Below are 15,447 nucleotides of genomic sequence, written 5' to 3' on the forward strand. Positions count from 1 at the left end.
TTAGTTTTTGTGTTGTTATGGAGCAGTATATTGTAACTTTTTCAATGAAGTTTAGTTTAAAAGAAAAACTTTAAATGATGTGTATTTAAGATGATTCAAATGCCATAAATAAGTGGAATTGTCTTTCAAGATTAAACAGTATCTTTATTCATCGTTACATTGAAATATATTTATCCATTGCATGACCAGCCTGCACATTGTGCAGACAAGTCAAATCCAAAGTACCAAAATCAATAAATTGAATCATTGCTGTCTCATTATCTAGTTAGGTGGTAGCTGTTACTCTTTAATTGATATATGCTCTAAGCATCCCAGATGTTTACAGAAATGGTGTGTCTTTCACCTCATCAGCAGCATCACTGGTCTGTAGTTTTTCCCGGTGTCCAGCGGAAGAGTCGTCATAGATGCTGAAAGTTTCTGACCATTCATACAGCTTGTCTTTAAAAAGTATGGCCATGTTCCTTCTTTGTCTCAATCAATGGTCACACAGGGCAATACTTTGAGAACAAAACTGACTAATGCATAAATATTTTCCAGTTGGCTTTGTCCCCAAAATAATCAATTTAGATAATGGGATGCACAATCGTGGGCATTTGTATCTTCATTCTAGCGAGTCTTGTGAAGCTGTGGGATTCAAAGTGCTGTTCTGGAGAGAAGTTCATTAGTTTACCGTGACTGAACATAGCCAAGAAATAAAGGGAATGGTCAAAATTGTTATTCAAATTTGTAAAAAGGAAAAAAACAAGAAAAGCTGAATACAACACAGAATAACACTGACAGAAAAAAGACCGACACAGAGGGAGCAGGCAAATAAAAAAAAGGTTGCTGTCGTGCTTGATTCGCTATCAAAACACTCTTAATTGCTCATCTTGTGGTGTTGTATTCCCTGCTTAATAAGATTTCTCTCACAGCTTGCCTGAAGACACACACACACACACACACACTGGCAGCTCTTTTGCGTTGTTCACTTACTGCCTCATTTTCATTCCCACTGTCTGTCACACAGGCATGCACACACTCATAAACAGACACACACCGGTTTAGTGCTCAATTTCCCTTTTGTTTAGCATTTTCCTTTTTTTACGCCTCTTTTTCTCAGACACACACACACACGCACCCACACACACACACATGCGCGCGCACGCACGCACGCACGCACAAGGCCATCTCCTGGGAGCCGCATTCATCTTTCATTCATTCATTCATTAAAAGCCTAGGTAGGCACGGCTCCACCCAGATTTCACCATGGTTACAGCTCCACTGTTATAACAGAAAGTTAAACTCGATTTAATATTTAAAGACTTTTCATCTATATTTGTCTGTCAGACCACTTGTCTGTCAGCTGGAGATGGGAGGAGCAGCCATCGAGAAACTGAATTTAATATCTTGCTAATGACTGAAGGGCATAGGGAAAGGGGGAGAGCAGGAGAGTGGGAGCAGCCATTAGCGATAAGCTATATTTACATTTGACCAGTATAAAAACAAAGGGAATATATATATATATATATATATATATATATATATATATATATATATATATATATATATATATATATATATATATATATATATATATATATATATATATATAAAATGTGGAGAAAAGATGATGAAAAGAGGGGGAAGCATGAGAGTGAGTGACAGAAATGGCTAAAAGCTGTCGGGCTGAAAGATGGGAACAGCAAGAGTGAGGCAGGGAAAACGATGTTGACGAAGATATAAAAGCAGTGGCGATGGGAATATAACGAGAAAATGGGTGCGAGACGAGGCAGCCAAGTAAGAGACGGTGATGATCGTTGAGGGGAAGATGGGTTGAAAACGACAGCCGCAAAACATGAAACGCAAAGTTAGAGAGATGGAGACAGACAGAGAGCATGTCTCTGGGGCAAGGAGGTTGATTTGGGCCTGTCGGCGATTAGGCTTGGACTGCTCTGGCATAGTGGAGGTGACTCACCAGTCTCCCACACACATACAAAGATGCACATCATGTTGAATGTGGCATGAGAGAGAGAGAGAGAGAGAGAGTGCGAGAGAGCGAGAAAGGAACAGGGACCCAGCTATTTCCTGACAGTGTCCTGCAGCTGTAAGTGTCTGTGTGAGGAAGAGTACCTTATAATTTGGGAACATACAGTATTTCTCATTGAGTATTGTGTGGACTCAATTTATTTTGGCAAAAAAGGAAAAAAAACAAAACAACTTGCATTATATTAGATTTTAGGGGGGTGGCTTGGTTTATGGTGGGAAAAAAACTGCAGTAAGTGGGAAATAACGGAAAGACACTTGGGAATGATTGGCACAATGGGGACAAAAATGGAAATCCACTTTTGGAAAAATGAATAAAGGTTTGGGTTCAAGGTCACTCTGTTAGGATTAGGTTATGGTTAGGCAAGTAGTCGTGGCTTAAAGGTAAATGTCAGTCTGCAAGATGTCTATGCATATTACCCATATAAACATAGTTAATGCTCGTGTGCGTCATTCAGCATCTCACTTCGCCTTTTGGAAGCTGTCAGTCTTAATAACAGATAATATCATACAGGCTATCACCCTCTCCAGCTGTTGACTTCCCCCACTGATTTACGGCCTGTTGTACTATTCCATTACAAAATGCACACATACCCGCAAACCGCCACACACACAATTCTGAGATGAAATAAGAGGATGCTCGATGTTGTTAAAACATCTTCCATTATCCAGAGCATCAGGCACCGCATCCATCTCAGGAACACACTATTGTATTATAGACACATAACCTGTGTCCTAGCCAATGATGGTGAAACACAAATTCAAATTGATCCATTCTCCTGATCTCTAAAGACACATTTGAAATTTTCCATAATTGCACGTCCTCCCTGAGAGGCATCTCACGCACATTCCGAGGAATTAAATAAGCAGAAAACTAGGCAAGCAAAACAAATGGCAATGCACAATGGTACTGGCGGCCCATACATCAGCATTATGCAGTGAGGAACAAGAACCTCTGCTCTGTCTGTATGTGTGATACAAATAAAGCTGAGGTGTAAAATACATATGCTGTATACTTACATGGTTAAATGGAGTGGTGCTTTAAGGTGGAGCCACTAATTCTGCCAACACATAAATATCACACACATTTTTTTGAAATTTTTTTGGGTAAAAACTAACAATCGGTGTGAGCAGATGAACTGTGAATATAAATAGTCTGCTGTGTGACGACATGTTATTATAATTTTGCGCGTGTGTGTGTGTGCGCGTGTGTGTGCTCGTGCGCGCGCACGCACGCACATTTGTTCCGCCCGTTGTGTGGTTTGATGGCACATTACTGTAGGCCGGAACAAAGCCTTTCATCATTATCTACATTCACATTTTGGGGACACGAGAATGTAAATCAACTGAGTATTTCACTGTGGTTGGAAAGTGAGCCACAAGACTGATTTGAAGAATAATTTGATTTGAAAGATAATTGGGATATAACGTAATCGAGACCAGATAATTGTTCTCTTTATTTTGATGCGTTTCATATTTCAAAGCCACGGGGAAAGCATCTTTATCTTGGAAGAGAACCTTCAGATAAGTGACGAGACATTATTAAAAGAGGGAAGGCTCCCAATAACAGGATTTCAAGAGGAGTCCACCAAAATCACCTTCCTCCACTCATCTGATTGTAAGATAGGCTTGCGGATGTGTGTGATGAGAATAGTGAGTGAGGGATGGTATTGTTGGAGACAGCCTTCCCCGTTGCTATTAGTCTGAAAACAGTGTCCTTTGCCAATGCCATTGGGGGGAAAAATAAACTGGAAAAACAAGAACAGTGTTTACAGTCTCTCGCTGCATGGTTCTTTCTTCAGCAGTATGTTGATGTTTGTGAGCCATAATTCAAAAAGTCACTTGAGTCAGTTGGTCATTGATGTTCTTGCATGTTTTCATTAAATGTCCATACCAAACACACATTTTTGATTGTGCTTCGTGCCTTAAAGCAACAGTTGTGAACATTTGAAATAGGGTTGCGTTGGGCTGTTGTGGGCAGTAGTTCATTACTTCAGAGAAGACAACGTGCAAACAGCTAAGCGAGGGAAACTTGTAAAGATAAGTGTCAGTCCCAGCTATAATCAGACGGTTCTTGCTGCTGCTGTCAGACAATCCTTTATAAATGGGAACTAAAGCTGTTAGAACTCTGTCTTTGAAGCCACCCGGCTCCACTGACAAAAACAGTCATTTTATCTGCCAAAACAGGGGACCTGCTGGTCCACTGGCGTCTCAATTAGTTTGCTTGTGTTAGTGTGTGACTTCGTGGCATGTCACCAAAGTTGCACAATAACACAAGTAACTGATAGAGACAGCAGTCGGCCTGAATTGTCTATGTCCGGGTGGGTAGATTAACAGTTTTTGACAGAGGAGCCTGATGCATGTACCAGTCCAGGTACCTGCTCTCCTGAAGACAAGGGGACCATGGTTTACCACAGATTGTACTCTGTCATCAATTGTCTCTTCCAATCTGACCCAGGTAACGAGTTTTGGTTTTCAGAATGACAAAAATATTCAGATTTAATTTAGTTGGCAACTGTCAACTATCTTGCTTGTTTCTGATGACAGTCAAAATCTAATGTAGGCCAAAAGATGTTTCTAACACCATTTTCAGGAATCTCACTGTTATTGGGCTTTAAAAAATGAGTAATCTGAAATATGTAATCATGAACATTTCTATATCTTGTGAAAACTACAGCAAGTTGGATGGATGGCATCACTGACGTCTGAGTGTTTCAGCAGCTACATTTAACAAACACAAGCTTATATCATAATAGCAGTCTGCTCCTCTCTGTTTGTATTTTAACCTAGCTGTTTTGTGGAAACCTCTTCTCATTGTAATTGCTTCATTAATTCATTTTTTTCAGAACCAACAACATGCAGAATATTGCTCACCTTCCCTGGTCAAACTTCAGCTGAATATAATAACTGAATCAGCCATTTGACTGACCCAAATAATGGTAATAGCTTGGGGAACATGTCACAGCAACACAATAATAACACCCATGTCTTCACTACTAAGCGAGTCGAATTAGACATTAACAATATTGCAAGAGTTTCTTTCCCCACATATCAGTAACTGCGGTCATATTTTTGCAGAAGTACTTCAATTACAAACAACTATTCGGTAATAAGAAAAAAACATTGTCACCTCTTGTGTTCCATTGCAATAAAGATTTGCTGGATTGGATTAATTGAAGAGTTTTCTACAGAAAGGAGAAATGATTTGAGATTTTACATGTCATATGTCACCGCCATTTCTCCATTCAGAACAAGCTGTGACATATGGCCATTATATTACTCTAACTTTGGCCACTTTTGTAGTGGAACCCTGTGTGCATTTCTATAATTGCTCTACAGCTGTTATCCTTGAATACTCTTGGGAGCCATGAAAGCACAGGTAAACCCAGTGTCCCTTTATCTGAGATGTCAGCTGGTGCCGTATTCTATTGGATTTCAGAAATGTAAAGGCTTCAGTAAAGTTCAGTCTGAAAAGCCATGTCAGATTACTGCATGCATCCAATCTGGCATTGAAATTCTCTGACACATTTCCACAACAGTTATAATAGCCAGCAGCTGCAGCTATAGTGTAGTATGTTCTCTCATGCATATGGCAGTAATCACAGTTACAGTCTATGTCTGTCTCAAACAACCAGAGCAGCAGTCTGCGAGGATGCGGAAAGTAAATGCAAAAGCAGTTCCCAGGAGAATGCCACCTTCTGAACCTCCTTTAGCATGTTAATACTGAACACTCGGCACAAAGTTCTGTGTACCCTATGAATTCAAATCATCTACATTGATTGCCTCCGCTCATGCGGACATTTTGACTAAATGTGATTGCATGTTTGAGGACCAAATCAATGGTTCATTTTCTCGAGTTCAGAAGCAATAAATATGAGGTCTTCCCACTTGTGTTCAGCAGAGCCAATAGAGACTGCGTGCCAGCATCTCGAAGTCAGCTTGGTTTCTTTTACCAAGCTGACTGCCACGCATTTGTATGAACTATGCAATTAAATCTGTTGAGACATTGACAGACTATATTGTTAGAGCCCATTTATTTGAGTTAAGCAAATCATACACAATGAATAACATCCAGATCAAGTGTTGAATGTTGACGAGCGTGTCAGGGTTTCTTCTTGGAAAGGTTGAAGCTGAAGTGCCAAGAAAGGTCTTTCTGTTTGTTTCTCTTCGAGACAGAGGAAAGAACACTCTATTCCTGTGTCTGTTTCTGTCTGGGGGTTTTTTTTTATGCATGTGAGTGTTTCTTCACTCCGTGTGCCATCACCTCGCTGTCTGTTTGCCAGGGAAGCTACATCCCTTTAAAAGAGGATAATTTGGAAGACACCGACAGTTCTCCAGTCCAGGAGCTCACTGATCTTCTCTCCCCACAGTCTCTCCATGCCCCCAGCCCCTCCAGCAATTCAGCCAGGCAGCGCCTCCTTCCCTACGAAGCCCCCTCTCTGTCATCTCAAGCTCATGCTTGCCACTCATGGAATATTTAACAACAGACATGTACTTGAATGTCAATGTTCACAGGTCTCTGAGCCTTGTGCTGTTTTTTCTGACTCTGGTTCGTCTTTCTTGGCCCCTCCGGCACAAAAGCACACACTGAGTTAAGTGTCAGATGATCCTTCAGGCAGAGATTTGATTGTGGATTTCAGGAGGAAAGTACCCTATAGGTCTGAATGAAACATTAGCCGTGCTATCATTCAATATGTAAATGCAAAGGGGAAATGCGAGTGAAGCTTAGGAACTGCATATATTGCATTTGCAATAGTGAGATATTTAATTCAGAGTAACATTCAGAAAGAATAATATAAAGTAAAGAAAGTAATTTGGCCAGCATAAATTTTTGAAAAAAACGTCATTCAAATATTTAGAATAAACCAATGGACACGCTGAACATCCCCAAAACTTCATTCCAAAGTAAACAAACCATTATTGCTTTTCCAATAATCGTAGTGACGTTTCAGCATGTTTTTCAGAAAGGTTGACCCAGGACTGCAATGCAGACTTAATGAACTGAGTTTTATGAACCAAGGGGTCTCAATGCTCGAGCCGAGTCACTTACTGCTATTTCAGATCTGTTTCATGCATGTGTTGGTGGTATATGCCTGTAATAGCAAGTGGATGTGCAACAGTGAGACAGAGGCAGAAAATAGATAATGTGTTCAAATTGGACATGACTCATCAAGTACTTCATCAGTGCCACCTCATGAATCCCACGGTATTAAAATGCCTTTCATGTGCTTGCATGTGTAAATATGTATAACTCAATGAACACTTATCTGTTAGTGCATTGAGCTTCTATGTGTGGAAGCACTGCCATGTGATTGTATTTAATTCTCTTGCAGGGTCGAGGAAAGTTTTAAAACTCTTTTCTGGTCAATCTTCGGGCTGTCTGAGGTGATCTCCGTGGTGCTGAAATACAACCACAAGTTCATAGAGAACATTGGTTATGTGCTGTACGGAGTCTACAATGTCACAATGGTGGTCGTTCTCCTCAACATGCTCATCGCTATGATCAACAGTTCGTATCAGGAGATAGAGGTATGTGAACGAGATGGCCATTCAATAGAAAGAGAGAGATTAATACTGTTAATAAGGACAAGAATTCAATTCAATTCAATTCAATTCAGCTTTATTCATATAGCACCAGATACAACACAGTCATTTCTAGGTGCTTTTAACAGAAAACAGAGAGTGTAACTTTCAACCAACAATGTTTGGTTTCACTGTAACAGTGCCCTGAAATTACTTTATTGTATTTGGCACTATATAAATAAAGTTGAATTGAACTGAATTATTTTAGTCAGCTTTAAATGAATGTATGCGGACTGCAGAAGAAAATGTGAAGCAATTGGGGAAAGCCCACACACACAGAACATGCAACTCTTCACAGACAGACTTTTACAATTAAACTTCTGCAGTGGGAACACTAACCTCTCCACCACCATGCAGCAGTACACAAAAAACCCAGACATTAAATGAGACATGAAAGTGAACAAATACTTTGCCATGAAATCTGGCATAAAGTAAACACAAACTAAATGTGATGTGAATCATGACAGTTTAAATATAGAGGTCATTCGGAACAACATGACTTGAAAATGTGACACTTTCAAAAATCTACACACAAAAAAAAACAAGAAACATGTGCAAAATAACCCAAAATGTGTTGAAAGGATTTTGTATGAACAGTAATAAGTATTTTTGGACACACATTCATCACCCTCTGTCAGATTACTATTACAACAACACGTCCTCAGTACAATAAAACTACCCTGTCTCACGACAGTCGGAACCCAGCTTAACGTTCCCTATGAGAGGATGCCCAGTCCAACACTTGGTGAATTCTGCTTCACAATAATAAGAAGCGCAGACATCAAAGGATCAAAAAGGGACGTCGCTGTGAACGCTTGCCCGCCACCGGCCAGTCATCCCTGTGGTAACTTTTCTGACACTCCCTATCTGTCTCTGCAGGAGGATGCCGATGTGGAGTGGAAGTTTGCCCGAGCCAAGTTATGGCTCTCATACTTTGATGAGGGTCGCACCCTACCCGCTCCCTTCAACCTGGTCCCCAGCCCGAAGTCATTCTACTACTTGGTCCTCCGCATTAAGTCTTGCTTGATACGCCTTTGCAAGGCCAATGGCCATCGCCACAACAATGAGGTGGAGATGGGCATGCTGAATTCACAGGCCAAGGTTGGTGTCAGTAACTTCTTAACTACATAAACTGAGTCAGATTTGATAATTTTGTAAAGGCGCCCATCAACGAATGAGGTGATTGTATTTCATATTGGTGCAAATGGGTGAAGTTTTCATTTTCCAAACTAAGGGATTTCAGAGAGAGAACAGAATGATACACAATGATGTTTTTTTTTTAATTATATTAATCTTCTATGTGTACTTTGTTTCAAACATTCTTGCATTTTGAAGGAACTATGCAGTTGTAATTAAGTTAGTGTTTAATAACTGGCATAACAGGTACTTTTTGTATCTCATTTAAAGTATGAAAGTGGTACCACGAAGTGTAAGTCTCCAGAAAAATCTCCACTTTCTAAGAATGGGTTTTACTTTATCACTTGTATGATTTTCATGCAGGAGTGTAAAACTTAATTTAGTTTCCAAGCCAAATCCAACGTACTTCAATCTAACCCTGGCCAATAAAACAACACAATGGCCTTCATATACCAGCAAATCCAATTGTTTTCCCTTTATTTATGTGCAAGAAAACAGAACATTCTGAAAATGCCTTTTCTACAAAACGTATTATGAACACACAAATACAAAGTGAATTTCTCATTGTTAGTGCATGATCATTCAATCTTATGTTGGCAGAAGGCTATTGTTTCTCAGACTGCATTGTTTTTGCAGCCTTCAGTGCACTTTTTCTCACAATCTCATCCTCACACTATGCATTTGATGGTAATGTAATTCCATTTGCAAAAAGATAATTACTTTGCACATCTTGCTGTTCGGTTCTGGATTCTATTGTTGTGTAATATTCATGTTTTACGAAAACAGTGCAACAAACAGTGGACTGAACAGAAAACTTGCCTTTTTTGGAAAAACTGAAGTTGTCATCTTCTCTGTAATTTTAATCCCTCACAACGACATCCAAGATGAAACTGTCCCACCAGGGGATTATGACCTGTCAGCTATATGTTTGGCACTTATGCTTTTGTACATATTTTATCTAAATTGTCCTCTTATTGACTAATCTGGGGAGAACTTATCTGTTACCTATTTTTTTTAAGGTTTTGTCAGGCAACTTCATTGTAAATAATGTTTATTTATATGTGGCTTTAGTTAAACTCCTGAATTCACATATAGACCTGCAGCGACAACAATCTTTTCTCCAGGTCTTTGTCAGTAGTTTGTCAGAGGACACAATCTTTATTACACTAAATGTCATGACCTATGAGTGCATTAAAATAGTTTTCAGGTTATGACCCCAAAATTGGCAGACATTCACACCGTAAGCCTAAGATCCTACCAAAGCATTAATTTTACGGCTGTCTCCATTTCAACGATCGTCAATCAAAATAAAATCGGTGTGATGAAGAGAAAGACTTGCATGAAGAAAATAAGACAGACCATTTAATGGGGAATCAATGTGAGTGCAGCACTTGTCTGCAGACGTTCCCCCTGTCTGATCCCTCAGCTCAAACAGCTCAACACAGCACCTCAGCGAGGCTATTAGTCAGGCCATTGGCTCTGCCTGCGTCCGCTCAAATGCTTTGGCAGGTTTCACACGGGGACAAGACGGGTTACACCCTGCTGCCTCTGTGAACACCTCAACTTCTGTGCAGCACAGAACGGCCAATCACGTGCAGCCGGCGATCGATATGTAGGCTCTGACTGGAACACTGTACGGCTTTGGAAATGTCAAGTGAGATGTGAGAAAGGCAACATGGTCTTTCTGAATAATTGCATGGTGAGTGTTTCTCTATCCTTTAAATTAGGTAAAGCTAATTATATTACTTTCAAAGCAACATATGTTTCTGAAGATAGCAAAGTTCGTCTCAGTGAAATATTTTAATGACTGGAATGTTGGAGGGGGGAAATAACTCAGCCACTGGTAATGTATTTTAATTAACGTTTGGAATTCATATAAAAAAAATTTGAACTTTACATGTTCATTCAGGAAATGTTTGTACGTTTACTTGTTTGTGCTGTTTGACTGTGTGGGTTTGTGTGTGTGTGTGTGTATTTGCATTCTCCTGCTTGAGGACCATAAGTTCTGCTTGGTCCCTTTGGTGAATTTGCCTTTCATATATTCACAGCAGTTAGGACAATTAATTTCTTGCTGAAACGTAAGCAGAGGAATTGAGTATATGTTTAATAGAGTCGGCAGAAGGCAACAAAGCGAGTTATTGATAGGGAAGAGCTGGCAGTTCCCAACACTACAAAGAGATCCAAGCATCGCAGTTGGCCTTTGGAAAACTTCTGCATAAAAGGTACGTCCACTTACTCTCACATGGAGATGAATCAGTAGATGCCATCTGAGCAAAGCCTTCAGAAATTGTAATGATGGATTGGGAGGGGGGGGAAACAACATTTATTCGCCTTTTTTTATAGCTTGTAATTAACTGTTGCAGTAGGCGATATTGTACAGCCTTAAAAATAATATGTGCATGTTGTTTACAGCAGTGGAGTTTTCCTGCAAAGGGAAAAAAACGCTTTCAAGAATTTCATTATTACATTGAGAGAGTAAATGAATGCTGAAAACCACTAATCACTGAACAAACTTGAGAATTGTCACATTCACAGTTCTATTTATATGTATGTCTACTGTAGTAAGCACAGCTTTATGAAACAGACCCCAAATGTAGAAAACATTCAGCTCGTAGTCAGTCTTTTCCAATCCCATAGCTTGGTCCCCAATTTTACTCTGTGGCAAAGTGTCCTCGAGCAAGTCAGTGAACCCTAAATTCACTGTGTGCACATGAATATGTGATCAAATAAGAGAATTTGCTCCTTCAGGTCAAAGTACCTCAAAGTGAGAAGGTCATGGGTTCAAATACTAGTTTGGCTTTTATTTTTCTCCATGGAGATTGCATTTTATCCTTGTGTGCGCATGGGTTTTCCAGTGCTTGTATTTTCCTCTCACTGTCCAAAAATATGCATGTGAAGTTAATTGATTACCTTATATTGCCCATAAGTGTGAATGTGAGTGTGTGTGTGGTTGTCATCTCTTTGTGTTTGCTTTGTGATGGACTGACTCTTCCCTCGACCCATAAATAACTGGGATTGACTCCATCGTCTTCCTACTCTGAACTGGATGGATGGATGGATGGATGGATGGACAGATTGTTTATTATTTTAAAACATATCCTGAAAAAAAAGTATTTGGTTCAAGAACAAATGATCAAAATAGAAATACAAAAACATTTTACTAATTTCAACATTTGCAGCTTGACAATTGTTCTGGGGCAGATGGATATTGTTTGTTTTTCATTTACCAGTTTTCCAGTAATAAGTTATCACAATGATAGCTGTCCGTGTCTGTGCAGCGTTTAGTGCTCACGCTGTAGTGAAGCAGTATGAGTCCACACTTGAATGAAAACTCATTTTTGCACCACGGTGTCAAAATGGCACACATGCTACAAAGCAAGGTCATGGACGTGGGAGGCATCTGGAAGTAAGCTAATAAAGATTCACTCGGGTCAAGTGATGTTGTCGAATCTTATTGCATTCTCTCTGAAGACATACGAGCCTCAGACACTAACACCAAGTCCTGCCTTTCATTGTTGTTTTGTTGTGCCAATATATTGCCCCTTTTAACACCTGTTTCAAATTCTTCCATTTTACAAGACCGCTCAGCCATGAAATGCGAGGGTAACTCTGGGCTGCCGTCTGTTACAGGATGAACGCTTCAGGTCTTATCCGCGACCAGGAGAAGATTTCACCCAGAGAAAATCTCAAAAACACCCAACGAGATACCAGGTAAGACGGAGGCTGAATCAGAAACACAGGTTGTAACACAGATGAATTTAACATTTGACGGAGCCAACAGGAAGAATGCAATGAGAGACAGAGAACCTCACAGGCTGAGTAACATTAGACAGGAAAAAAAAGGAGAGATATAGGGAGTCGGGGAGTGAGGAAGGCTGGAGTGTGTTGACAGGATGACAGGACAGGAGGAAAGGACACATAAGGAGAAACTGATGCAAGAGACTGAGGTGAGGAGGTGTGAGGGAGATTGGCCAGAGACGAAAGAGAAGAAAGAATTTAACAAGTTTGGATAGAAGGGCATCGACTCGAATGAAGTGGTGAAAAGAAAAGGAGAACAACAGGGAGAGGCTGAAAATATCTCTTAATGAGCTGTTTGGGGGAAATCGAACGCGAGGCGCTTCAATAAATGAGCTCAAAGTATCGGAGATGAGCGAAGGGAGTCTCTCTTCCTGAGACTGCTCTTCACCTTTACCCAGAGGGAAATCATACCTCCTTTGGAGGTTGAGTGCACCTTTGTCTCACAATTCCCATGTTGTGTGCGTTTCCCATTCCACACTCTCAACAGCAAGATTAGTCATTTGTATGTGTGCTGTATGAGTGGTGACAGGTATCGACCCTCATCCACAGCAGTTGCACGCAGCGAGCGAACTGTGCCAGCAGCTGCAGGACGTCCCTATTGGCCAGAGATTAATTCTGAGTCTCTGGCATCTCATCTCAGAGAGATGGAGCTATTATACTGTTCACTTAGTTTAGTCCGCGTGTGCACACAATGCAGACGCACGCAAAAGTACAGACACTTCAAATTTTAACTAGATACGTTTATTCATCACGTTAGTTGAGCATGTCACCTTGTCGCGTCCTCGCTATGTAACCTTCTGCTTTCCTCTTCCCGTAGAAGATTATGAAGCGCCTGATTAAGCGGTACGTGCTGAAAGCTCAAGTGGACAGAGAAAGTGATGAAGTCAATGAAGGTAATAATTCTGTCTTCATTAAGAACTGCTTCCACTCTGTCATTCCATGCTCAGGGTGCTTAAGGGAATTGACTGGACAAGTGTTGGTGTCAATGTGTGTGTGTCTGCATGGGTAAAATCAATTGTAAGATGAGGCCGTGCTGGAATACTTACCATCCCACTGAGCAAGCAACGTCCATAGATGTCCAAAACACGTCCAAAACACGTCCAAAACACGTCCAAAACACATCCAAAACACATCCAAAACACATTCGTCTGTCCACCCAGGCCGTAATGTGGACGTCTATTGAAGAGCTAGGACTAGTCGAAAATAGACATTTTAACTAGCCCGTAATCTGGACCTCTATTTGACAGCCAGAACTAGTTGAAAATAGGCATATTAAACAGGCCGTAATCTGGATGTCCATCTGACAGCCAGAACTAGTTGACAGACGTCATAGAAATGATGGACATTATAAAAGATATTTACATCTTAGAAACGCAGAATTAGTTGAGAAAGGCAGGTCACAAGTTGTTTGTGAAGACCAACTACCTGTATAATTATTGATTTGTCAATAAAGTAATGAGGGAAGTAGATCATGACAGGCAAGAGGGGGCAGCATGTGAAGTTGAATGCACAATCTGAGTTATGACCATTTCTTGTTTTGGTCACAAGGCATTGAACTTTTCAAGTCTCTGTGGAGAAACTACGTTGATAACCTTTCATCTGATGAATACAGCTATATTCATGACTAAAGGTTTTATCAGTGGCGCAATGGTTAGAGCACTTATTTTACAGACAGAAGATCATGGGTTTAAATCCATCTGATGGTGTTTATGGAATTAACTTGTGTGTGCATGTGTTTCCTCAGGGTTCTCTGGTATCCTCCCACCATCCAAAAATATGCATGTGATGATAAATGGTAATGCTAAATTACTCCTGTATCTCTGCTACCATAAGACTGATGACCTGCCCTCGCTCTTTTGCAACATATTTTCACTGACATCCATACGGCATCCAGACAAGACGTGAATAAAACGTCCAAGAAAAATGTCTAAAAAAAAAACGTCCATCCTGGCTCTTCTGAGGACGTCTTCTGAATGTCAAATATTCACGTCCATACGACGTCCCAGAAAGACGTATAAAAAAACTTTCTTTCTGGCTCTTCTGAGGATGTCTTCTGGATGTCAAATATTGACGTCCGGAAAAGACATCCATACGACATCCAAGAAAGACGTATAAAAAACTTTCATTCTGGCCCCTCTGAGGACGTCTTCTGGATGTCTAGAGATGGTGTCTTTTAGACATGTTCTGGACCACTTTTTGCTCAGTGGGATCTATCATTGTATAACAAGTGCTGTGTGGCACGAGCACGAGCACGAGCACGAGCACGTGCTATTGGCTGTGCTACTGCCTGACCTTGTCGCCAAGTGCTCATCTGCATAGATCTCCGATTGTGATTGTTGTGTTTTTGCTCACTTCTTTCTCTGTGTGTCTCTTTTCTGTGTGTTACTTTGTTGTAGGCGAGCTGAAGGAGATCAAGCAAGACATTTCCAGCCTCCGCTACGAGCTCCTGGAGGAGAAGTCCCAGGCCGCAGGAGAGCTGGCTCTGCTCATACAGCAACTTGGCGACAAGTTTGGCAAGAACACTATGAGACACTGACAGGACTACAAAGAATGGGAGACGGGAGACGGGAGATGGGGGGCGGGGGGGGGGGGGGGGGGTATAAAATTAGAAGGAAGTGAGGGCAAAAAGAAGGGTCAAGGCAGGTATTTTTAAGAGCTCAATATTGCAAGAGAGAGAAACAAGAGAGCGGAAGCAGGATGTTTATGAGGTTGGACAGGATGAGTGGGGGACAGCAGAAGAGAAGTTTGAGATTAACTGGTCAGAATGAGAATTTGCTAAAAAAGCCAAGAGATTTCGGTATGCTGCGACCAATTACAGAGGAAGGAAGGGAGACGGCAAGTGCAAGAGAGCATGGGGTCAAATGAGTCAGAGGTGAGGTAAACTCAGTCAGAGGAGCTTTGTGTTGA

General features: G+C 40.8%; 1 protein-coding gene across 1 annotated transcript in view; it reads left to right on the plus strand.

Annotated features, from left to right (window-relative positions):
* Positions 1–15,076, plus strand: part of trpc7b (transient receptor potential cation channel, subfamily C, member 7b) — a gene marked incomplete at both ends in the record, with an annotated part of 49,550 nt that extends 34,474 nt beyond the window's left edge. The window contains 5 exons of the mRNA XM_080502219.1: positions 7,356–7,551; positions 8,485–8,706; positions 12,373–12,453; positions 13,358–13,433; positions 14,937–15,076. Of these exons, the coding sequence (XP_080358345.1) occupies positions 7,356–7,551; positions 8,485–8,706; positions 12,373–12,453; positions 13,358–13,433; positions 14,937–15,076 (715 nt within the window). The remainder of the gene's footprint in view (positions 1–7,355; positions 7,552–8,484; positions 8,707–12,372; positions 12,454–13,357; positions 13,434–14,936) is intronic.
* Positions 15,077–15,447: the final 371 nt, after the last annotated feature.

The sequence above is a fragment of the Blennius ocellaris genome (assembly GCF_963422515.1).
Source record: "Blennius ocellaris genome assembly, chromosome: 9".
NCBI lineage: Eukaryota > Metazoa > Chordata > Actinopteri > Blenniiformes > Blenniidae > Blennius > Blennius ocellaris.